Here is a 25070-nt window from a genome sequence, read left to right as displayed (position 1 = left end):
TGTAGCCCTAGGTTCAGTCCCCAGTACTGTCCTCCACAAAAAAAGACCAAATAATACAGATATAAAACACTTTATATGCTTCTCTTAGAGAGCCAGTGCACACACGGGAAATCAGTAAGAACTGACAACCACCAGCAATTGAATCTGATAAGCTGGAGTATTTTACTTCACAGAATACATCTCTTCCAAGTATACAAGGACCATTCCTCCACCAAGACAGACAGTATCTTGAATCACTACAAGCCGTCCAGAAGAATAAAGGTGGGATCTATTATAGTAAACTGAGAACAGGGGGGAAAACCAGGACCAAATAAAGACCTGGGGGCAGGGCTGGAGAGATGGCTAGGCAGTTTAGAGCACTTGTTGGTTTGTGGAGGACCAGGCTTGGTTCCCTACACCCACATGGTGGCTCAGAATTCTGTAAGTCCATTCCAGGAGATCCATGCACAGGTATGGTGTGCATACAAACAGACAGACTACATGAAAAACAAAAATCTTAAAAAGCTACTAGTAGGCTAGGCAAGGCTGTATTCTAGAAGCTGAGACTAGAGGGACTTGAGTTGGAGGTCAAGCCTGGGCAATGTAGCAAGAGCTTGTTTCAGGAAATAAAACTGTTCCCAATGCAATGATACCATTGAAACTATAACAGTTAGAATATGAAGGAAAATACTTAAATGTTTAACATACAAGTTCTGTGAACTGTTAAACTGCCTTAAAGTACAGTGCTTTTGTATTGATGTCTATGGACTAATAAAGCTTTATAAACATTTTCATAAGCATGATGACATTTTACAAATCAAGGGAAAGGATGTAGGCACAACACATAAGTTTAAAAGAAGTCTTACAATTTGACAATTAAACTGAATGTCACAGATCATAACTGCTACACAACAATTAGATCCGGAATTATTGGACCCAACCTACTGGGTGACAGGACTTAGAATATATGTACTTAAAACTCTGCACTTGTGTATATTCACTAATACTCAAAACTTCGAACTGAGCCACACTCAGTGGCTCAGTTTTATAGCTTAGTTTTAATAGGCTATTTCATGATTCAAGGTAAGTATTCCAAACATGCCTGTAAACATTGTTCTGAATGCATTTCTAACATTTTATAGTTCTAATGTTCACGTTTTAGGTCTTAAGTCTGGTGTGGACACTGACTGGAAGAGGTCAAGAGCTAAGAATAGAGTAGATTTAGATCAATATACCTGATCAGCAGCTTAGGATTTGAGTACAGAACAGGAAATCTCTACATATGGTGTTTATTCTGTGATTAAAAACAACAAAAAACACTTTATAAAGCTTTAATCTGTGAGACCATACTCTGAGGTAGGCATGAAACTAAGGCACACAGGTTATACCAAGATACACACAGAATCCTAAAGGCTAGCCTCTTTTACTTCAGAGAAGAGTCAAATGTGAAATGATTGTATATACCTTATCATACAACTTGACAAACTTGGGGTCACCTGGAAAAAGTAACATTTGAGGAGCTGGCTCCATCAAATTGGCCTGTGGCATGTCTGTGGGGGTTTTCTTAATTGCTAATTAATTAACTGATGTAGCAGGGTGTAGCTCACTGGAGCAGTACCATTCCTGGGCAGATGGGCCTGGGCTGTCTAAGAAAACATAGCTGAGCATGAGTCTGGCGGCAAGCGAGTAAGCAGCACTCTTCCATGGTTCCAGTCTCTTCTCTTAAGTTCCTGTCATGATTATTTCCAAGAACTGTGTTGCTGAAGACACTACACACTTAGGACATGTGACTTGAGGAATCAAGCTACAGCTGAATCCATCACTTTTATGACAACAGCAAACACACGCACGCACACACACACACACCTGTATAAATAGCTCACATGAGGACTACGGCGGGACAGCAATGGGGGAATGTTGAGAGGCAGAAAGAGTAATGGAATCGTGAAGGGAAGCAAAGTCCATTGCATGTGTGGAACTGGGAATGAAATTTCTATTTGTTTAAAGGTAAAAATCTCAAGCTGGGCATGGTGGCACATGCCTGTAATCCCAGCATTGGGAGGTAGAGGCAGAAAGATTGAACAGTTCAAGATACTACTCAGCTGCACAGCAAATTCATGGCTAACCTGAGCTACAACACACTGTCTAAAGGCTTACCCACCCCCCACAAAATCGTAAGGGCCCATTAAATTTCTATTAGTAAGGACAAACCAAAGCCACACATTTATTAAACACAGTCTTTTCCTTCTTGCCCTCCTAGGTTTCCTTTTAACCTAAACAGTAAATTAGACCAAACATCTAGACAGCCAAACACTGTTTTGCTTTTGTTTTTTTAATCTTTAAACCTGAGAATTATTCAAAGTGAGCTTGGCCATGGGGGTTGTGGTGGGGGGAGAAAAACAGACCTGTAATGCTTTTAAGATTCTCAAAGAAAAAACAAAAGAAATGCCATTTAAAATTATTATTTTTTCTTGACACATTTTGAAATTTTTGGGTAGCAGACATACTAAGAGTCCCCAAACATGTAAACACTGAACAAATAGTCCCATGAAGGCAATATTCTGAATAATACTGTAGCTTCTCACAAAACAGGTTAAGAGTTAGGAAGATAAAGGAAATGCTGAGTTCTTGAATTCAGTTCATTTTACTTTAGCTTATCACAGTCTATTAAAGCCTGGAGCAGTGAGCTTAGGAAAATCTTAGGATTATTTGCTGTATTTTGTTTTTGTCTTCATAGTGGACACCATGATTAGAACTCCTAAACCCAGAAAGATGAAAGGAAGTTTTTTCTTTATTGGGTTTTACCACACAGGGGAAAAATCCCAGCTAGTCCCCAGAAGTTAATAAAAGCTCAATCAGACACAATTCTGGCCAAGCTAAGTTTTATCCTATCTAAAAAAATTCTTGTATAAAACAAGTATCTGTTCAAATATAGCTTGTTTTTCAAGGGCATGCACAAAATACAAAAGTATTTAAATTTAGTGGATAGTAATTAAAACTTGCCTGGAAGTGACAGTTTGTGATCTGAATTATACTGCCATCAGGGGCCTGTGCCCCTCGGGGATCTCACTGTCCTGTTCAGATGAGACACTCAGTGTGGACCTCACATATGCTAAGTGGCTCACTCTGCACTCCTTCAGTCTGCCTGGCACTCACTGTTCTAGCTGTTCAAAGAAGCACAATGGCCAGCCACTATAGACTTCTAGAGAAGGTGATTAGAGACTTTTCTTTTATGTGACTAAAAAAAAAAAAAAAACTTTTAAGAATTTAAGGTTCAGACATACAACCTTTGTAATGGTATCTATTACTTCAAAATAAGATCAAGCTGAAAGTAAATCTTTCACATTTTTTACACTTGAAATATATCATTAAGATACCAATGTTTTAATTTAAAAGTAGAAAATATAGTAAAAAATTCAGTGTCACTTGTCTCAGAGAGTATCAAACAAAAACAATATAGTAAAAAAATAAAATTTATACATTTGCCTAAATTGAATTATCTGTTTGAGTCAAGGTAAAATGTTCCATAATAACTGTTGTTGTCTCACTTTTCAAGCACTAAAAGGAACAATAGTCTATTCTGACCTCTCAAGTAAGCCAATGATAATTTATACATAATAGACTTGGCATATATTTTGAGCCATGAATTGTACAGTAACATCATATAATACAATGTATAGGTAATAGATAATAGAAAGGAGTCCCAAATACTTTTTCAGTTGTTAGAAGAAAAACAAAACAAAACCCACACATCATAAGCTCCATTTCCTGAAATTCAGTTGAGGTAGCCTCTGCAAGTCTCAGCTCCACATTTACACTGGGTTCTGACCCTTTTTTTGGCGGGACTGTGGTCAATAGAGTCTGAAGGTAATTCTCCAGAACCTGAAAATAGAGGAAGAGAAACAGATATTTGAGAACAGGGGCTGGAAGATGGCTCGGCAGGTAAAAAGTAGCCCGTGGTCTTTTAGAGGACCAGAGTTCACTCCTAGCATTCAAGTCAGGCACCTCCTAGCCTGAAACTCCAGATTCTGCCCTCCATGGTACCCGCATTCACATGCACACACAAATCTTTACCTTAAAAAAGACACTTTAGTTGGGCATGATGGCACACGCCTTGAATCTCAACACTTGTGGAGGTAGAGGCAGGTGGATCTCTGGTTCTGAGGCCAGCCTGGTCTACAGAGTTCCAGGACAGCCAGGGCTACATAGTGAATGTATGTATGATTGCCTTTCTCAAGGCATTGGTTAACTCCCAAGGAAATAGTTTTGTACTTTTGTGAATAACCTGAGACATTTTGTTCTGAGCTATCTTGAAAGATGGTATACGCTAGTAAGAATACCTGCCATGATATTTACTGAGAAAGTCTAATGCACAAGCATTCTTTTTACACATCACTAAGAGCACAGTGGAGTGAAGTAGTAACAGCAGATAAAGCACATTGTTCATAGAAGATATATGCAATCACAATATAGCCAAAAGAATTAAGCACTTTAAAAAGCAAGATTCAAGAAAGAACAGAATTCATATGTGATTGAAATCATACTTCTAATTCTGTCAATATATATATATATATATTATATATATATATATATATATATATATATATATATATATTAGTAAAAAGTTCAAAAACTGTAGTCTCTATTTTTATTAGTGTTGTGATAAGTCAAGCTTCCAAAATGGAAGTCCTGAGAAAAGTCAGGCTGTGAAGACTTGGGAGAAAGATGGAGTGCTAGCTTTAGTTGTCGGATGCACTTAGGCCTTAAGTGAGATGACTAAGTCTTCCTCCCACAATTTGTTTCGTTTTTAAAAAGATATTTCAACGAGTACAGCAGTGTGGTTCATCATCTCCACACATAATTGGCTTTGTTGATCCTCCTCCCTAATGACTTCTTCCATCTTCAATGTTAGTTTGGTCCACGATACAAAGCCTTGCCTGCCTTGTTGTACTGAAACCAACACTAGTAAGATCATTCTTAAAAACCTTACCTTTCATTTGATAATCAAAAGTCAGCTCTTCTCCAGCCTTTATGGTTCTTGTAGAGAACAATGCTATCCTGGGCAGCCGAGTATCAAGGTTATCGATGAAAACACTAAACACCTGAAGATTTGGGTCACACTAAAAAAAAGAACAATAAAACCTGTTCAAGTAAAACTGCTAGGAAGGTACCTTCTATATACTATACAACTGCTAACTGTACACAGGACCATTTTAAGTTGTCCTGCAAACTGTATGCACCACTCAAAGTATAGTTTTCAGGTATTTGTAGATCTTAATCATCCATACAAGAACAAAAAGACAAGAAGTCAGATATCCAATATGTCACTTCCACAATTAATGAGATTTTGTCTCAGCTTTTTTTTCCTGGAGAATTTTAACCCAATTTCCATTTATAACATGGGCATTTCACTTGTAACTATTTCAATAAGGGAGGGGTGTGTGTGTGTGTGTGTGTGTGTGTGTGTGTGTGTGTGTGTGTGTGTGTGTGTGTGTGTGTATACTTTAAATAATTAAGAGTAACTTTTGTTTTTGGAGACAGGGTTTCTCTGTGTACCCCTTGTGCTATCCTGGAACTCATTCTGTTGAGGCCAGGTTGGTCTCAGATCCACCTGCCTCTGCCTCCCAAGTGCTGGGATTAAAGGCTTGTCACGGCCACCACCACCACCACCACCTGAATAGAGTAATTATTTTAAAATAAAACCAGGACTATAGAACTCAAATTTTATACTGCATAATTTCATTATTTAAACTTTTATTTGAAATTGTTCAGTATTTCAGTAACACTAAACTATACATATGCAAGTGTTGGGAGCCGACTCGTAGCAAAAAGCGGCTATCATCTTTGCAGCCATCTCAAGCCATATACCCTGACAAGAGACTTGTTTTCAACAGCCTACAACAGCTGAGCACACTCTGATAAATATCTTGTTTATCCCACATATCTTGTTTTGCTGTTTAGTGCCCCCAGCTGTAAGGTGCACTCGGTATCCACACCTGCAAGGCACATGGCAAAGCGTATAAATACCCTGGACTTCCCTTCAATAAAGGAGACTTGAGACTTGATCAGACCCTCTGTCTTGTCTCCATTCTTCGAATCTCTTCCTCTTCATCCCCACTCTCTCTATTGCTAGACCCTGACCCGCAGACCGGAGCAGCAGCTCGGGTGGGACACAGTGGCCCCCAAGCCGGGCAGTGTGGGCCTCAACATGCAAGAAGATCTAACGAGTCATACCAGGTAGGATGATGTCTGTGTTGGGCAGCAGAGCTGGCCTTCTATATTTATAGGGTCCCACATCTGGACTCAACCAGTTGCAGAGTCAACTAACTATAGATTATAAAAATATTTATTGAAAAGAAAATCACAGCAGAGTCCTGACCATGTACAGACTGAGTGTTTGTGTCCTTGGTCCTAAACAATACAATATAACGTTATATTCTATCAGGCATTAGAAGAAGTAATCTACAGATGAATTAAAGTGTGAAAGAGGATATGTGGGCTATGATGTCTCAAATTTAACATAAGGAACTTGTAAGAATGTAGATATCTGCAGGAGCTCCTGGGATACAGAAGAATGGCTAAATCTCAAATTTATCATTAAGAAGAAATTATTTAAAACAAGCATTTAAACAAACCACACAACCAAAGAGGGAGTCCGGATGCTCTTTCACATTTCACTGTGATTCACACACAACTTTTGGTAAGCTCTTTCACATTTCACTGTGATTCACACACAACTTTTGGTAAGCAATCTACCAGACAGTTTAACTTGGCTACATCTTCTAAGGTCAGCTTTGTGACATAGCCTCTAAGCTATATTTCACTATCTGTCATGTAGATATAAAATGACCATAGTACCAACCTCCTGGTCTTATTGCCTGGTACTTGAATGATGAAACTATGCAATATAAAATTTGAGTTCTACTGTGCCAATTTTAAGATAATTACACTAATTATACACTCTACACGTGTACACACACACACAATCTTTCAAAAGACTGACGATTTTCAAATATCAACTAAAAGTTAAAGAATATTAATTTATAGTTTAGGAAAATAACCCCAAATGCTTGAATGGTTTAGAAATCCTTAAATTTTACTTTAAAATGTTAACATAATAACATTCAAATTTAATCAATCAAACAAACAAAAAAACCAACCCTGTTACTTTTAAGCTGTATCTATGGGAGGACTGTCCAAGACTCTCAGGAGATGCCTAAAACTGTCCAGAGTACCAAACCCCATCTATGCTAGGGTTTTGTTCTATACATATATACTTATAGTAAGTTAACTGTACTTCAGACACAGTAAAAGATTAACTACTAACAAAAACTGAATCATTTAAAGTTATGTGAGTGGTGTCTCTATGAAAATATCTTATTGTACTTTCACCTTGAGGCTTAAAGGAAACACTTTGGCAAATCCAAATTGCTATCATTACTAATCTTGTGCTTCTGGGCAATTCCTGAGTAAAACAGGGATACTTGAACACATGAAACATATGATGGTTGGCCTGATAATCCAGAGGCTTGCTAAGTGACTGTCAGGTAGCATAGATACACTAGGGATGGATCATGTCTACAGCAGGAGACTTCAACTCCTAATCAGAAGAGCAAACAACTTAAAACTTAAAATGAATTATTTCTAAAAATCTCCACTGGGTATTTCTGGACCACAGCTAACTAGGCAAGCGAAACTGTGGAAAGGAAATGCGGGTGAGGTGAAGAACTACACTAAACTTAAAAATTTTTGTATTAACTTCGTTAAGATAACTTTGTTAACTTTGTAAATATCCTTAAAACATTTTATTTAACTCCTTGTTGATTAATCTCCTTCTTCTGCTATGAAGTTATCTATTTATCTATAAAGTTACTGGAAGGTTTAAATGAACTGGGATACAAAGACTGTTATGGAACATAGTAGTTGTCACGTATGTTCATATTACAGCAATAGTCTCATGATTTAACAGAAGCCCTTGTACTAAAATACTGTGAATGGCTGTGTAAAGTGATTGTCCTTCAGTTAAGGAAAAAGATCATGCCAACAGCACTAATTTGAACCGTCGTATCTCTAAGTGGTCCTTACACTGTGATTCACAAAATGAGAGACATTTCCGTATCGAGCTGCATCCACTGTGAACTCATCAGACTCATAGTCCAGATCAAAAAGGTAGGTGATCCCTTTGTTGTCATAGAACTGTCCCCGTCTCTCAGCCTCTTCACTTGTGATCACCTAAAGAGAAACAAAACAACAAAACAGGACAACTATAGCTTTACAATGTTCTCCTTTTATGACAGGATCTCTCCAACTTCTAGACTCCAAAGTGGAACCAAGGAAGCATTAAGCTATTAACACTGATACAGACATTTAAAAAGAAACTCAAGTTTGTTTTTTAATCTATCTTATATTATTTATCTATTTTTTATTTAAATAGTTAAATAAAAGATATATAGGAAAAAGTATTAAAAATGAGGGAAAGTGATAGGCTAAGAGATTAAAAGTGTAATTTGCGGTAAGTTGAAACATGGTACTTCATTACAGTCAGGCTGTGCAAGAAGCTATCCACCTGTACTCTACAGGACAGAGATGAATGGAGACTACCTTTACAACAGTATGTGCTCTCTCAGTATGCTCCAAAGCACTGGCTCTCGCCCTTCCTAGTGCTGCGACCCTTTAATACAGCTCCTTGTGATGTGGTGACCTCCAATCATAGAATTCTTGTTGCTAATTATGACAATGAACCTTTCTCCTAAACCCCAAAATGAATTTCTACATATCTACAAATGACATCAAAATATATCAAGTATTTACATTAGTAAGTTAGAAAGTATAAAGCTCATATGCATAGGATGAATTTAATGTACCTCTCCAACGTATTCCATGACAAAACTCATTCTTTTAATCTTCACGAGGGTTTTTACACCCCAGCCACAGCCATTGCTAGTTCTAAAGATGCACAGTGAGTATTGTGTGCCTTTCTGTACAATCCTATTGGGACAATCGGGTCCACATCGGCACCTTGAGTTGCATTCGTAGATGGGAGTGCCTGGTTGGATTTTAATTTGTTGGTTCTTATTATAGGCCAAAACAACTCCAGCTTCAGCCGGACAACACTTCTCAAAGAAGCAGTCTGTACACGAGCATCCAAAGGTAGCTTCACTCTTTAAGCTGATCCCAGGAGCTGGCCTGTATTCGTTAATGTAGAAGAAGTCTGAAGGTGGGCCCTCCAAGTCAACAGTATTTTCAACAAATATCATCCCTTTGTGGTTCTTTCTTCTGTTGAGATAATCTTGCCATCTCTGCAGAGCTATTCTTTGCTTAGCTTTCTGTACAATGTACTCGGCAACTGCAGGTCGCAAGGATTTCTTACTGTCTTTTGAAGTGATGGCCTTGCGTTTCTTTTCCTGAGATAAGTAAGTACTCTTGTCATCAGAGAACTGCTGCAGGAGCAGTGGACACCTGAGGTTTCTCAAGGGCTCCCAGGTATTTGTAGAGTCTGGCCATCCTTTCCATTTTACAAGATAATATTCCACACCCTTAAAATAGAAAAGAAAACACAAATCAGATTATGACAGTCTCTTTAATGGCACTTCTCTTAATTCAAACTGCATAGAGTCACAAGCCTCTAAGAGAAAAAGATGAGTCATACAAAACAACGTTTGTATGTTATGTGACTGTAACACCACCTGACAACAGGCCAGTCCTATCCAGGGAAAGATAGAGGCACTGACACGTATGACTGTTTTACCAGATAGTACTAGGTCAAACAATATTTACCTTGATCATGGAAACAGGGGGTCCCTGAGCAAACATGAGGCTAGTAGATCATATGATTAGTGTAGCTGCATGCATTCTCTAAAGGTATGGAAGCTTATATTCTCAGAGCCATGGCCAAGCATCCCTTAGATGTTCTAAAGAGAAGCTGGTAAGTCACTGCTAGCCACAAGTAGCCAATGAGAACTTGAAATGTGGCTACTATCAAATGACAAACTTTGTGTATAAATATTGCACTGAATTCAAGAAAGTAGATGAGGGGGGAACGACTATCCTTCCCTTTAAAAATGACTGTTGAAATATTTTATAGATACTGAATCAATTACTGAAACCAATTACTACCATGTATGTGGTTACCAAGAAATGTGCATTGCAGTGTATAGACATACATACAGGCAAAACACCAATGCACATGAAATAAACATCGGAGTGACTGAACATCACTTGCTATTTTAAATTTTTTTTTAACATGACACCTATTTCTGTGTATATACTTGTGTGGGTGCTTGTGTACCTTGGTACACAAGTATAGGCTGATGACAACATGTAGTTCTCTACTTTCACCAGTGGGTCTCAAGGATTAAGGTTGACCACCTTGGAGGAAAGGGTCTCTACCCACTAAGCCATCCAGCTGGCAGCTATTTTCTGAACTTGTGGATATTTAAAAAACTTATTACTTATTGCAATAACTTTGCCTATGAAAATTTCAATAACCTTTACTATAAAGCAGGGATAGACACAATAGTTATTTTACTTTTAATTACTCCCCACCCCTGCTCAGCACACACATAGTACTAGAGCTTAAATCCGGCCTGACACATGCCAGTCAAGCACTTGCACTGACTTATAACCCCACCGTAACCCATGACTTCACAAGGAATGCCCTACGGTGTTTGGCATATTGCTAAGGTCCAAACTGGGTTCAAAAATAGTTGCATAGGGGGCTGGAGAGATGGTTCTGCAGTTAAGACCTGGCTGCTCTTCCAGAGAACTCAGGCTCAATTCCTAGCACCCACATGGCAGCTCACAACTGTCTGTAACTCCAGTTCCAGCGGATCTGACACCCTCACTCAGCATACATGCAGGCAAAATACCAGTGCATATGAAATAATAGATAGATAGATAGATAGATAGATAGATAGATAGATAGATAGATAGTTGCACATTCACAAGTGAACTTATTTTGTCTTCATTATCAATACCTTAATGTTTATTATGTCCTACTCATCCATCAGTAATTCTTATAAACTGAAAAACTCAGTTTCATTTTGGAAACTGTTTATAATATATTGAGTTTTTTTTTCTGTTAAAATGTGTTTATGATGTGAGGCTATGTAGTGTACACATTATATTTACATAAGTATGTATGTATGGTCATTCCAGAGAGGACAAACAGAAAGCCTAGACATACAGCAAAGTGTGTCAAACTGAGCCTCACTAAGGCCCAGTTTCTTCCTCTGGTCAGGTAATGATAATTTGGAACTGTTGGTACCAGATCTACTTACACTGAAGTAGATATGAGAGCCAACTGGCACTGTCTGAACTCATCTATTCCCCATAATTCTTGATTTTGACTTTGGACCCCAGAAGGCGGCAATGAAACACTGGTCCTTTTACTGTAGAAAACAATAGAAGCCAAGTGCTGGCAACAAGTTCATAATGAAGTCACCTCCTGAATGAAACTTAAAACACCACTGAGGTGCCCAGATGATTTCCTCAACTGGCTAATCTTGGATAAGGCACTTGTATTTAAAATGACCAAGGCTTAAATATTATCACATTGGTAACTACTCAATTTCTGTACAGTAAATATATTTATTTATACTTATACAGAATTGATAAGCATAAGTAAACAGAATTGATTTTGACAAAGTTTGGAAATTTTTTTTATCTCTGGTTTGTAGTCTTATTTTATAAGCATATTTTGTTTTTAAAATCTAAAAAAAGAGATTCCTATCTTTGAAAAATAAGATTACTTTATTAAAAACCATTGACCTATATGGCAAATTTAATTAATTCAGTATCCTACAACTCCAAATAAAAGCTAAAAAGCTTTTTGGCTTTTATCTGACCTAGGAGGTCTGATGAACTACAAGGTGTAAAATTCCTTTGTGAGAAAAGGCAGTATGTGAAATAAACATCAGTGCTTCCATTTCAATATTAAATGCCAAAAAATAACTATACTATTAAAACAGAAAGAAGGAAATCTGTGTAAGTCACATAATTTTTAAAAAGTACAGAGGAAAGAAAGTAGAAAAAAACTATATTGTCAAAGACTGACAGGTTATTTTTAGAAATGGAACATAGTAGGCGAGATAAAAGCAAAACCTATGGCTTGTAAGGAAGCATAAAAAAAAAAAAGAAAAAAGAAAAAAGAAAGAAAGAAAGAAACCAGAGTTAAGAGATGGGTGTGTCTAGTTTTAAGATGAGAATATTAAAATGACAATGCTATGCCAATGAGTAATTGTGGACAACCCTAGGCCCTTGGCTGAACTTTACTGTTGGCCACTCCAATATTACAATTTTTAATGGTCCATGGGAAGCTTAAATACACGTGCCCTTAGCTCTGCTTTACAATCTACCAAGCCAACTCAAGTCTTCTGTCCTCAGATACATTCCTTAGGGCAATGTATGACTTTCTCTGTGGTTTTTTTTTTTTTTTTTTTCTTTTGCTACTTTCTTTATGGCCATGGCGCCTTGGTCCCTTTTTGTATTAGATACTTGTTTCTCTTTTTGAGACTCAGAGACATTCTATAAAGCCATATGCCATACAGGCAACTCTTTGGGTAACTCCAGGTTACTGAAATGCCAGCTCTGAAAAACCAGAAGGTTCCTGGGCAACCTTCTCACCTCATTGATGATATAATTATATGCTGATGATTCCCAAACTTTACCTGCTCCTCATATAAGTCAATAGCCTCCTGATGCCCATCCAATGCTCAGGAATTCACCTGCTTTTCCTAAACAGACCCTTTCTGTATCATTCATCAAGGTGACCCTTATCTACCTACGGACACAAGCTGAAAAGCAGGTAGGCTATCTTAATTACTTCTCTCTAATCTACTCCATCATCAAGTTTCATTAGAGATGGGCTTCTTTCTACCTATCTCTATTACAAAAGATTAGTTACTTTTGGCTCTCAGTTCTTATCTGGATTATCATACTAATCTTCTGGATTGTTTCCCTGCTTCCAAACTGGTAATTCTCCAATCTGTCCTTCATGAGGGAAGCATAAGGTTTATTTTATAAAAACAAAAAATTCACAGAACCACTTACTGCTTTATTATGCTTTGCTTGCAAATTGTTGCAAATTTCCCTGCTGCCTACACAGAGGTTCAACCCTCAATGTATAACAAAGCTATTCTTAGTCTGGTTGTTGGGGCTCGGTAACATCTTAGTAGAATGATTGCCCAACATATCCAAGGCCCTGGGGTTCCATTCCCAGAAACACACAACAATCCCAAATTCTTCTTCAGTAGGGTGTAGTGGTTCACAGCTATTCCAGAGATAAAGGTGTGGGATTATTTGAGCTCACAAGTTCCAGCCTGGGCAATACAATGTCATAAAAAAAAAAAAAGTCAGAGCAGGAAGATGTCTTAGCAGGCAAAGACACAGCTACTCCAGGCCTGACAACCCGAGTTTGATCTCCAGTCCCCACATGGTGCAAGGAGAGAACCAAATCAAAGTTGTCCTCTGAACCCTCCATACTGTGACTCTAGGTTTGGAAGGGCAGAGAGGAACCTAATGGCCAGTCAACACAACCTAAATGGAATGCATCTGGCTCAGTGAGAGATCCTGTCCTAGAGAAATAAGGCTAAGATAAGGTCTCCTATAGCTTCCACGTGCTCACAGAAGTACGCACGCACACAATATAAATATATGAAAAGTATTTTTAGAATGAGGAAAGGATCTGAATAACTAGTTCACCACAACAGATACAAATATCCAGTAATGATAAAAAGATGTTGAACATCATTAACCTCCAGAAAAATGTAACTAATGGCCACAATGAGATGAACTTCTCATAACAATAAGCTACAGAGAAACTAAAGCTCATACCCTGCTGGTGTGGAGTATAAGGGTGCAAAGCTCTGGAAAAGGTTGGCAGTTCCCAAAAGAGTTCAACAAAACTAAGATAGTTTTAAGATAGGACCTAGCAATTCCACTCCAAGAGAAATGAAAACATCTGTACAGAAGCTTGCATATGAACATCGTAACAGCATTGTTTGTAACAGCTCCCAGATGCAAACAACTCAAATTTGTCTGTCCCATGATAAATATCTGGCAACAGAAAGGGAAGAAGTATGATCTTACATTACCGGAGAAATGAGCCTTAAAACATTATTTCAGGCCAGATAGTGGTGGCGCACGCCTTTAATCCCAGCACTTGGGAGGCAGAGGCAGACGGATTTCTGAGTTCGAGGCCAGCCTGGTCTACAGAGTGAGTTCCAGGACAGCCAGGGCTACACAGAGAAACCCTATCTCGAAAAACCAAAAAAAAAAAAAAAAAAAAAAAAGACACTCTGCTGGAAATATACATCATGCAAATAACCCCAGCACTGAAGAGGCTAGAGCATGATGGCTGTGAGTTCAAGGCCAACCTGGGACTAAATAGAAAGCCCTTGTCTAAATTAAATAAACAGAAACCACAGTTTTAGGCAAGGCCCTGAGAAGTAGACAGTGAGAAAAATGGTGACATCTTTGAGAGACTGAAGACAGAGATAAGTAGCTATAGAGGTGAGCTGATTGTTACAGGCTTACACTCACAGAAGGCAGGGGAGCCTTCAGCTGAATGTGAGAAAGTAAGGGAAGAGAAGAAATCCAAAATAGTAACCAATACTGAGAAAACCAGACACAAATAAGAGGAACCGTGACAGGGAAAGTTTCTGTCATGTAGAAATAAGCAATATGAGAACAGGTAAATTTGGGGTTTTGCTGGGTAATTTGTGTGTATGTGGACTGAGGGCATTATTGGGGCTTTATGCTTGCCGAGCTCTGACACTAAGCTGCAGTTTCCTTTAAAAACGAGTTTTAAGGAGTCTAAGTTGCCCAAGATGGACTTGAACCTGTGAGCCTATTTTAGCTTCGACAGTAGATGGGAATCCAGGACCACCAGGTCCAGCAGGCACAGCTTAGAAGTATATTTTAATGGCATTAATACATATGATCAGATGATAATCTCAGCTGGACTGCTCAGTCTAGGGCTTGTAAACCACAATGGCACACAGCTAGGCTCTTTCAGGAGCAGGATGCTGAGGGTGTAGGGAGAGATACTACCACATGAGCTGTGCTGGGGAAGGCAATGCTACCACAGAAAACAGCATTTCAACAGAAGAAACAAACTTAAGTGAAGTGCTCAGCAGAGATGGAAAAAAAAATCACATAATTTAAATAGAACTCTTGATTATTTATATGCAAGAACTAATATTAATGGCCAGTTCTCAGAAGAAGGCTACAAGTAAATGGATTATGGAAAATATAATTATAGGGTTTAGATAAAATAGCTTCTTAGAAGAACTCATTTGCTCACATTGTAAACTATGAAACAATGGCTTGAAATGACCATGCAAATCAGTCCATTCTATCACACCACAACCTATAGCACACCAAGTCTGACAGGATGGCAGGATACACATGCTGCTGCTCCTGGAGGGTACTCAATAATTTGTACAGTTGGCTTAAAACCTGGGTTCCTTCCAGTGATGCCAGAAACATGATCCAGGAACAACAGGACAAGCCAACTGACATGACACATTTGCTCTGATAATCCATATGGAAACAGTCAAGAGTTGGATGCAGAAGGATATAAACACCCTAAATATTCTAATGCAAGGGCATTTGACGCTTCAGATTCCCCTCAGCGTTGACCAAACCGATGACCAGAAGTCTATGATTTACAACCTTAAACAAGAAGAGCTGTGCTTATTTGGAAGACCCTTTTTACATTGAGAAACACGAGACACTTCAGTGTGGGCAGGTCTCTGCCGGGGGCTGGACATGGCCTTACCTTTGCTACCTTGTAGTCACACAAGTACTCCACCTCATAATTGTTTAGATTCCTTTTGGTGATTCCAATCGATTTACATGTGAGCTTTTCTTTTCTACATAATTCCTGGAGAGTATCAAGTGAAACTAGGCAAGGCACACACCAGGCTACAATAAGAAAATAGAATTCTTTACCAATAAAATAGCTACTAGGCTGAAACAAAAACTTAAAACCCTCTCAGCTGACAATTTTATAATCTAGGAATGCATACAAGAAGCTACATATGTGTGTTTAAGGAAAAGTTACGGGATAGAGCGAGTTCTGGTGAATCAGTTTACTTTCTGGTGGACATCTAGCCCACTTTTATCCACAATGCTTAATTCTTGCTTGACTACTTAAAAAATTTCACATCTAAAGTTTCTTAGAGTTACATATAAATGCGAACGTAAAAAGTAAATTGTTTTTTACTGTTCCATTTTATTCTACACAGAATATAACTGTTCTCCTAATAAACAGCTAAGACATATTGTTAGAAATATACCTAAATATTCTAAAATGGTCACAATTTAAAAGTAACTTCACTTCTTTTAATCCAGACATTAAGAATTTAAATCTGGCCCAGCACTTGGGAGGCAGAGGCAGGTGGATTTCTGAGTTCGAGGCCAGCCTTGTCTACAGAGTGAGCTCCAGGACAGCCAGGGCTATACAGAGAAACCCTGTCTCGAAAAAACCAAAAAAAAAAAAAAAAAAAAAAAAAAAAAAAAAAAAAAAAAAAAAAAAAAAAAAAAAAAAAAAAAAACCAAAAAAAACAAAACAAAAAAAAAAGAAATGTAGTTTTGCAGTTAAATCCATATCCTATTTTTCCCATTTTGGAAAATGGCTAGAGACTGTGGCTTCCTTTATTTTGCGCATGGTGAAATGTATTTTCAACATGCATAAACCAGAGAGTTCTACCTTAAATGGCGAGCACAGTGAGCTTTGTAATGCCCATTCCTACAGTTTTCAAGCCAGCAGTTACAAAACAGAATACACGGTAGAGATAGTCCATAAGCCAGACTTGGAAATCAGACATACTAAACAATACCGGCACAGAGGCCAGAAATGAACTGTAGTCCATCCTGAATTTAAAAATATGATTCCACAACTGATGTCTAGAAAAATGTAACAAACTTCACTACATGGCTAATATCAAGATGAATACTAGGTGATCAAAAGTCCTCTATTGGTGGACCATCTAGCTATACAACTTTGGGAAGGTCCCTATCTTTGTGTGTATGAGATTCACTGAAAAAAAGTAAGGTTTGTTGAAAACAGAAGTGACCAAAGAAAAATGTATCTGTAATTCATCAAGCGGAACTCAGTAGTTCTTCAAAGCTGTGGGCAAAAACGTTTTGAGGTAAATTTCCAGGAAGGGAGAATATAACTGCTCTAATTTTCCCACAATCCTTCCTCATCCTCCCCAAGTAAGGACAGTCATTGTCAGAAACCATTAAGGATGGTTCAGAACTGCAATCACTGCAAACAACTCATATTTCTGGAACTTGCAAAAAAACTTTCTCTCAGATGTGCCAAAATACATTCATTGATTTGCTTAGGTTGGGGGGGGGGCACAAGAAAGCTGTAAAAACGGTTCATAAATCGCTTCTAAAAATCTTCAGGCTGGTTCGTCTAGTGCTAACCTCCTTATGCTAATCATCTGCAAAGGAGAGTCCTCTTGTTTAAGTAACCAAGGTGTTTGCTGGTTTTTTTTTTTTTTGTTTTTTTTTTAAATTTTTACCCCTAGCCGAGAATCCAAAACTACAACCCTATAATGGAGGGTCGTGTTGAATAGGATCAACGTACATATATTCGTAAGAAAACGTCATAATGAAGCGTTATGTGTAATTACAACGCTCCTCCCCTCGCAACAGAAATGCTACATTTTTAAGCATCTCGGAATATTAAAAAAAAAAAATGCCAACACTTGGTTTACAAGATCCCACAGCCTATAATTATGGGAGGAAAACGCCTCATTGTCCAGATTATTTTATAAAATCCCGCTTATAAAAATCATTCCACCACCCCATCCCCACCACGCTTCAAGGAAGCACGCTTCAAGGAGTTACGGGAATAATAAAGTGTCACCATCTGAGTAGAGCGGAGGAAAGAGCTGGAGAACAACCTTTTCATTGCAGAAGGCTTTGCACAACCCAGACTTTCAAAGGGCGCGCTACTCGAGCGCACGCACGCGCACTGCGTGCCCCGGCTTCAGCATCCACATAAATAACCCGCAAGTTCCAGCCGGCCCCCCAAAGTTTCCAGGAGCCTGTGTCTGCAGACGCTTCCCAGCCAGGCCCGCTCGAACGCAGGCACCAGGGGTTCCCTTTCTCCAGCACCGCACCTCAGCCCCGCTACCCCTCGCCTCGGAGGTGGCGACCGCTACCGCGGCAGCGCGTGTGCTTTCCTGCTCACCCTTGAATGAGGCACCTCGTGCACACTCGCCACCAAAGACGGCGGCCCGCGGAGCTTGGGTCCTCGCTCGGTTGGTGCCGGCGCGTCTCCCGCCCGCAGACGGCCGCGAGCGTCGCGCCGTCAGGGTGTCCGCGCGGCGGCGTCTCGCCGTTAGCCTGGGCTTGGGCCTCCGGGGCGGACCTGGAACTCGGTGACACCGCGCTCCAGCCTCACCGCTCCGTGCCTTGGCCCTGGTCGCCGCCATCTTGCGGAGCTTTCATTCAAACTGGCGCGGTCAGCCTGAATAACTCAGCTGGCCACACGCCCCGCCCCGGCCCGCAAGGGACTCCGGAGCTGGGAGGCTGTAAGTAGCGAGGTGTGCTGACGTCAGTGGAGGCCGACCCCTGCCGTGGTAGCCACGGCGCCTGCGCCGAACGTTGGGGGCGGGCGGGGGCGGAGCCGGTCCTTGGCAACCGGCCCCGCCCCTCACTGTCTCCTTACTCGCTTTGAGTTCAGAGGATGCTTGCCAGGATTCCCCATGCGGTACCTTGAGTCTCTTCACAAAGACCTGACGTGCACGCTACAAAACGCAAAATATGCTGTGCGGGTTAGTGTGCGCAGGTAGCTTCTTTCCCACTCCTGTTTCTCAGCACCTCAGCCCAACCAAGCCCCACTACTTTTCCTTTCACTCCACACCACTACGGCTCAGGATCTTAAAATGTGACCCGTGTTGAATTCACCCGGAGAGAAGCTTAAATCACTGCTTAAATCACTCAAAGAAATTCTGATGAGTCGATGTGGCCATGTAGCAGCTGGACCCAGAGGAAGGGCCTGACAATTGTCAGAATTCAACCCAACCTTGCCAACTAGTCTTAGTTAAAGCAAACTTACAAGGTACACTTAAGATAAAGACTACTGCCGGGCGGTGGTGGCGCACGCCTTTGATCCCAGCACTTGGGAGGCAGAGACAGGCAGATTTCTGAATTCGAGGCCAGCCTGGTCTACAGAGTGAGTTCCAGGACAGCCAGGACTAAACAGAGAAACCCTGTCTCGAAAAACCAAAAAAAAAAAAAAAAAAAAAAAAAAGACTACTAACATTAACAACAGCCTTAAGCTGAGGGCAGCTTTTAGCCATATATACTCGGGGAGAATCAGATCACCCTTGTAAGGGAGAATCAGAAACTTGCAAGGGGAACCCTTATACACACAGACCATCTGTAATCCCCTAAGTGAGTCATGTCAGTGCCTGTCTCCCCTTCATTTCCATTGCCCACACCATTACTTCTCAGCCAAAAAAAAAAAAAAAAAAAAAAAAAAAGCCTAGCTGCCCGACCACTCCACCACTCACCTTCCAGCCACTTCCCACCCAACTAAGGAGGTTTTAAACATAAAGCGAAGCATATACCTCAGACTTGCTTTGTATGAGAACCACTTTCAAGTCCTGATCCTCTGGCTTCCACTTTGGTGTGCTGGGATTACTGGTGCTAGCCAAAGCTCCCCCCTCCCTCAATAAACACTTGAAACTGGAAATCAGGTTCTAGATCAAAGGACTCACTCCCAGCCCTTTCATGTGGCACTTCCTTCTGTTTCACGTGGCTAGATTTAACTCAAATGTTACTTCTTCAGAGGCCTCCCAGGCATTCTGTCTGGCTTCATTCTCTAGCTCTTTTTTTAAAAAGCTTTTGTCAAAATTTGTCAGGGTAGAATCTTATAAATATTTTTGGTCTTGATAAGTTTCATTTAGAAAATTGGCAAGGAACGTTGGAGGCAGGAGGATAGCTTGGTGGAATAGCAGTTGTCTGATAGATCCAAGGCTCTGGGTTGGTCACAACATTGTATATTTTTATGTAAATTATTATTTTATAAGTGAAGTGTTTCCCTTGTTTATCTTACCAATTCCAGAGCATAGAGTAGACGGGGCCATTTCAACATTCATCAGTGTCTACTCTCTATTCTCAGAGTGTAGAAGAGTGGGCCTGAAGCCCCTCAGGAAACCCATAAGCACAGAACCACAGCCTTGCATGTGTAACAACTTTGTCTCCTGACAACATGGTTACCAGCTCTGCAAGTGTTCTGTGATGTTTACACACTAACTAGCATAAAACACACCTCTCAGATCATGTCCTCCTCACTAAATGGCACTAAGCATTTTGAAGGCCCTGTCATTTGGTCTCCTTGGTTTTGTTTTTGTTTTCCATGGATTACTGTAATTTTCCAGAACTCGTACAACTTGTATCATATTCTGACAGAGGAAAGCATATATCAAAACATAGCTGTCTGCTGGTTAAGCCAGATGTTAAGAAGCTTAAAAAGAACACACAATACCAAACACTTCCTGCTAAAGCTTCTGTTTCAAAAGTTATTTTTTAATAAAGATGCTATTCCCATGAATAACATGTTCAATTACTTTTTACATTTTAAAATTATTTTTAAAATCTAAAAATTTTTTCCCTTTTTCTTCTCCCTCTCCCTCCAGCCCCGCATGCTCCGGCCCAAAGGTTTTTATTTATTTATTATATGTAAGTACACTGTAGCTGTCTTCAGACACCCCATAAGAGGGCATCAGATCTCATTACAGGTGGTTGTGAGCCACCATGCAATTGCTGGGATTTGAACTCATGACCTCTGAAAGAGCAGTCAATGCTCTTAACTGCTAAACCATCTCACTAGTCTAACTTGAAAAAAAAATTTTAACTAAGAAGTTATATATATCATAAACAAAACCTCTTTGGGTTATCAATTTTACATACTTTTGTTTTAAGGGACAAGATCTCATCAAGTTTTCCAGGCTGTCTCTGAATTCCTGGATTCAAATGATCCTCTTGCCTCAGCTTCCTAAATAACGTGGACTGCAGGGAAATGCCGTACTGCTTGGTCACAAGAATTTTTAAGGTGGTAAAGGGTCCTGAGACTAACCTGAGGATCTTGGTAAACACCGGCTATCGATTGATTTGGAAGAAGAAAATCAGAAGTGGCTGGAGGAGTGGGGAGGGGCACCACATTCTTTGGGATAGAAGGAATGGATTAGAATACTTCTCAGTTTTCATAACCATCGCTGAAAACATGATTTCCACTCAACTGTGGAGCTTATCTCTTCCGACTTGAATGTTCTCTGAGAAATAGAGTACAATGCACACTAGATTAAGAGTGTGAATTTAAAATAAGCATATCATGTACTTAAAATATTAAGTAGACAAAAATGTAGGTTCAAAAGATAATCTGAATATTGGTCTGAAATTCACTAAGTGGCTGGGTAGTTGTGGTGCATACCTTAACTTCAACACTTAGGAGACAGAAACAGGTGGTCTACAGAGAAAGTTTCAGGACAGCCAGGACTACATACAGAGAAATCCTGTCTCAACCAAACAAAACAAAAACTCACCAATTATTTATAATTGAGACTATGTAACACAGAGAAATTTAAACTCTAAAATCTATTTCACCACTAGAAAACAAAAACAGTACACATCACATTACTCTCTACACAGCATTGCTTCTTGTGGCGTGGCTCATGAGATAAGAATAAATTAAAGCAAATAAAGAGTAGTATTTGTTGGATATTGTACTGAGTAGTTTTATGTAACTTGACACCAGCTAAAGTCATTTGACAGGGAGGAGCCTCAATTAAGAAAATGCCTCCATAAGATCAGGCTGTAGCTAAGCCTGTTGGGCGTTTTCTCAATGATGTGATTGATGGATGAGGGCCCAGCCCTTTGTAAGTGGTGCTATCCCATGCTAGTGATCCTTACATCTATAAGAAAGCAGGCTGAGCAAGCCAATAACCAACACCACTCCATGGCCTCTTCCGAGTCTCTTACCTCTAGGCTCCTGCCTTGTTCCTGTCCTGACTTCTCTTGATGATGAACAGTGATGTGGAAGTGTAAGCCATATAAACCCTTTCCTTCCCAAGTTGTTTGGTCATGAGGTTTCATTGCAGCAATAGAAACCCTAACTAAGACAGGTATAAATGTTATCATGGTCACTCACTGTCATTTTAGGTAACCTGATTTTTTTCCAAATAAACTTTTTATTTTCTTTTTAATACTTAAGAAATTTTTTCATATGTAAAAGCTGTTAATCTGTAATGAAATATCGATTGAATGCTTGTATCCCCTTATCTCTTAAATCACATGTTAAAATCCCACTTTTCAATATGTATATTTAGGAAGCAGACCTTTGGAGGGTCACAAAAGTAGAGCCTTCATTGATGGAGTTGTACCCCTGTAAAAGAGACCTTAGGTTATGATCCCAGGACTTGTTGTTCTCCTATTTCTATATTTGGTTATATCCTTTAGATAGTGCCATGCACTGACAGAATTATAATTTGTTGGGCTGGGGATATGGCTTTAGTAAGTAAAGTGCTTGCTATACAGTTATGAGGATCTAAGATCAGATCTTCAGCACACATGTTTAAAAAAGAGTCAAGTTTAGTGGCTCTCAGCTGTGTGGTGGTTTGAGTAAGAATGGCCTTCATAGGTTCATACATTTGAATGCTTAGTCACAAAGGAGTGGTGGCACTATTTGAAAGGATTAGAAAGAAGGATTAGGAGGTGTGGCCTTGCTGGAGGAAATGTCACTAGGGGTGGGTTTTGAGGTTTCAAAGCCCATTTCAGGCCCAGTCTCTCCTTCTCCCTCTCTCTTCGTCTCCCTCTCCCTCTCTCTTTCCCTCTCTCTGTCTCTTGGCCTCCCTCCTCCGATCTGGATGGAGAACTCTCAGCTACCTCTCCAGAACCATGTCTGCCTAAAAACTACCATGATAATGGACTAACTTCTGAAACTGTAAGCACACAACCTAATTAAATGCTTTTTTTTTTTTTTTTTAAATAAGAGTTGCTTTGGTCATGGTGTCTCTTCACAATAGAACAGTGACTAAGACACACCCATAATATCAACACTGAGAGCCACTGTTCAACAGGAGGATCCTGGGGGGCTCATCGGTCAGCCAGTCAAGCCAGTCAGTGAGCTTCAGGGTCACTGAGAGACTTCACTTCATTAACATAAAGACTAATGAAGGAAAATATCTTCAGAGGTCAACTCAACCTCTGGTCTTCACACAGAGGTCACACACTCACACATGTAGAATTATAGTTTGACCTAAATGTAAATAAAATTACTATGGAAGAAAGGAAATTTCAAATAAGTCCTCATATACTTTATTATAGAAATAATCTACTTTGAGTCAACAGACTATTCTTATTATATTTGTTATTATTTAGTATGTGGGTATGCAAAGTCACAGGAAAACTTGAAAGATTTGGCTCTTTCCTTCCACCATGGGTTCCAGGGGTCTAAATCAGATCTTCAAGCTTGAGAGCAGTTGCTTTTCCACACTTAGCCATCTCATAGGCCTTCAAACTTATTTTACAGTAAATATTTTAACTTTGTGGATCACACCCTGTTATATAGCTACAGAGAACACATGACCAAAGCTATGTCCTAATATAGTTTTACTTATGAAAACAAGTATAAGATAGATCTGACCTATAAGCTCAGGTTTACCAAACCCCAATTTCTTTTAAAACACTAAAAGTAATAATCATAAAATAAAATCCTAAAATACTTTCCAAAGCACAAATGTTTTATATTAGGAATTGAACCAGTTCAGCTGGCATTTCCCTAGCCCTGAGGTTAGATGTCATATATGTAGAATTAGACATAGACTAGATGAAATCAATATCATGTAACTATACACATGAAACAGCAAAGTACTTAGTCAAGAATTTATGTTTGAAGTTGTTTCCTTCTTTAAAGATATGCTTTCTATTCACTTTACTACTAATTTGATACAAAATTATGCAAACATTTACCTTTGCCTCCCGAACCTTCAGGAACTTCTAAAAGGTACTGCCATCTCCACAATAAACATTTTTAATAATAAACCATATCCATACAGTTTGAACAAGTTATAGACAGTATAGCTTAGAAACTTACTATGGAGTTATAGTTTTGTTAGCTTGTTTGAAAGAGGTTTTCTCATTATGTTGTCCAGATAGGTCTCTGACTCTTGGGCTAAGGCAATCCTGCCTACTTAGTATCCCAACAGCTGCAACTGCAGACGTGTGCTACCATGTCCTTGGGAACCAAGGAGAGAATCAATGTCAACTCTTCACTTGGCAGAAAGGAGGTGGGGGAGGAATCTAGATAAGTTGCCCACTCCATGTGGCCAGCAGTCACTTATCTATACTCCTTTATTATATCTGGTCTCCCATGAGTTCAGAAGCAAGAAGAGCCAAAATAAGTAATTCCTCCCTTACACTCGGAGACCTTTTAGTCCTAACACTGAGTAGCCACTGGGAGCTTGCCTCATACCCTTAGAGGGTGTATCTTACTTTGGCTTTTCACAGTATTCTGTTTGCTTTCTGGCTTGTGTCTTGCCCTTTCACTGTCCCAACCATGATGAATTGAAATCCCTAAACCATGAGCTAAATAGATCCTTCTTCATTTTAAGGTGGTAATGTCAGGTAGTCTGTCACACTGCTGAGAAAACTAACAGAAAATTGGTACTAAGGCAGAGTCATTGCTGTATTGTTACCTAATGATGTAATTCACCTTGGATGTACACCTTTGGGATTGGTATACGTAAGGAATTTGCAAACATCTAGAAATGAAGGCTAGAGTAGAGTAAGCAGTTAAATGGGCAATTCTTCTGGGAACTCGAACATGGACAGTAGTGTGGCTCAGGAGGTTCAGATGGTAATGAAACTCTACTGGGAAGCAGATTAGATCCCACCTCTTCTCAAAGACTCGCCTATAGTCTTACTTGTGCCCTAAGACTTTTTTATGGGGTTGAATTAAAGAGTAATTTGCTAATTAATTTGGTAGAAAAAAATTAATGTAGTCGAATAGTCTATGGTATGACTTTTGCTCAATGCCTTTAGTCATATTTATAGTAAGAATGGGA

General features: G+C 39.5%; 2 protein-coding genes across 10 annotated transcripts in view; one reads left to right on the top strand and one right to left on the bottom strand.

Moving 5' to 3' along the window:
- The window catches only part of Dclre1c (DNA cross-link repair 1C), a 36088-nt gene extending 26892 nt beyond the window's left edge, over nt 1-9196 (top strand). For 7 of the 9 annotated variants that reach the window (XM_076939479.1, XM_076939476.1, XM_076939478.1 and 4 more), the window contains 2 exons: nt 6113-6216; nt 8055-8481. In XM_076939479.1, coding sequence (XP_076795594.1) covers nt 6113-6216; nt 8055-8117 — 167 coding nt within the window. In that variant the 3' untranslated portion in view covers nt 8118-8481. Of the gene's footprint in view, nt 1-173; nt 3159-6112; nt 6217-8054; nt 8482-9060 lie in introns of those variants that run through there. The other 2 variants (XM_076939477.1, XM_034510924.2) reach the window with 2 other exon arrangements.
- Suv39h2 (SUV39H2 histone lysine methyltransferase) lies at nt 8494-18570 on the bottom strand. Its single transcript, XM_034510926.2, has 3 exons — nt 18191-18570; nt 15761-15906; nt 8494-9515 (listed from the first exon to the last, which is right to left on the bottom strand). The coding sequence occupies exons 1-3, from the start codon at nt 18432-18434 to the stop codon at nt 8835-8837; spliced, it is 1071 nt and encodes a 356-aa protein (XP_034366817.2). The 5' UTR covers nt 18435-18570; the 3' UTR covers nt 8494-8834.
- Between the last annotated feature and the right edge of the window lie 6500 nt (nt 18571-25070).

Source organism: Arvicanthis niloticus, chromosome 8 (assembly GCF_011762505.2).
Source record: "Arvicanthis niloticus isolate mArvNil1 chromosome 8, mArvNil1.pat.X, whole genome shotgun sequence".
In the NCBI taxonomy this organism is placed as follows: Eukaryota; Metazoa; Chordata; class Mammalia; order Rodentia; family Muridae; genus Arvicanthis; species Arvicanthis niloticus.
This window is presented reverse-complemented; position numbering and strand designations above follow the sequence as displayed.

Coding starts and splice junctions, on each gene's coding strand:
- Suv39h2 (XM_034510926.2), bottom strand. CDS start 18,434: ATGGCGGCGACCAGGGCCAAGGCACGGAGCGGTGAGGCTGGAGCGCGG. Junction 15,907..18,190: donor ACGAGGTGCCTCATTCAAGG/GTGAGCAGGAAA, acceptor TTCTTATTGTAG/CCTGGTGTGTGCCTTGCCTA. Junction 9,516..15,760: donor GTGACTACAAGGTAGCAAAG/GTAAGGCCATGT, acceptor TTCTATTTTAAG/GGTGTGGAATATTATCTTGT.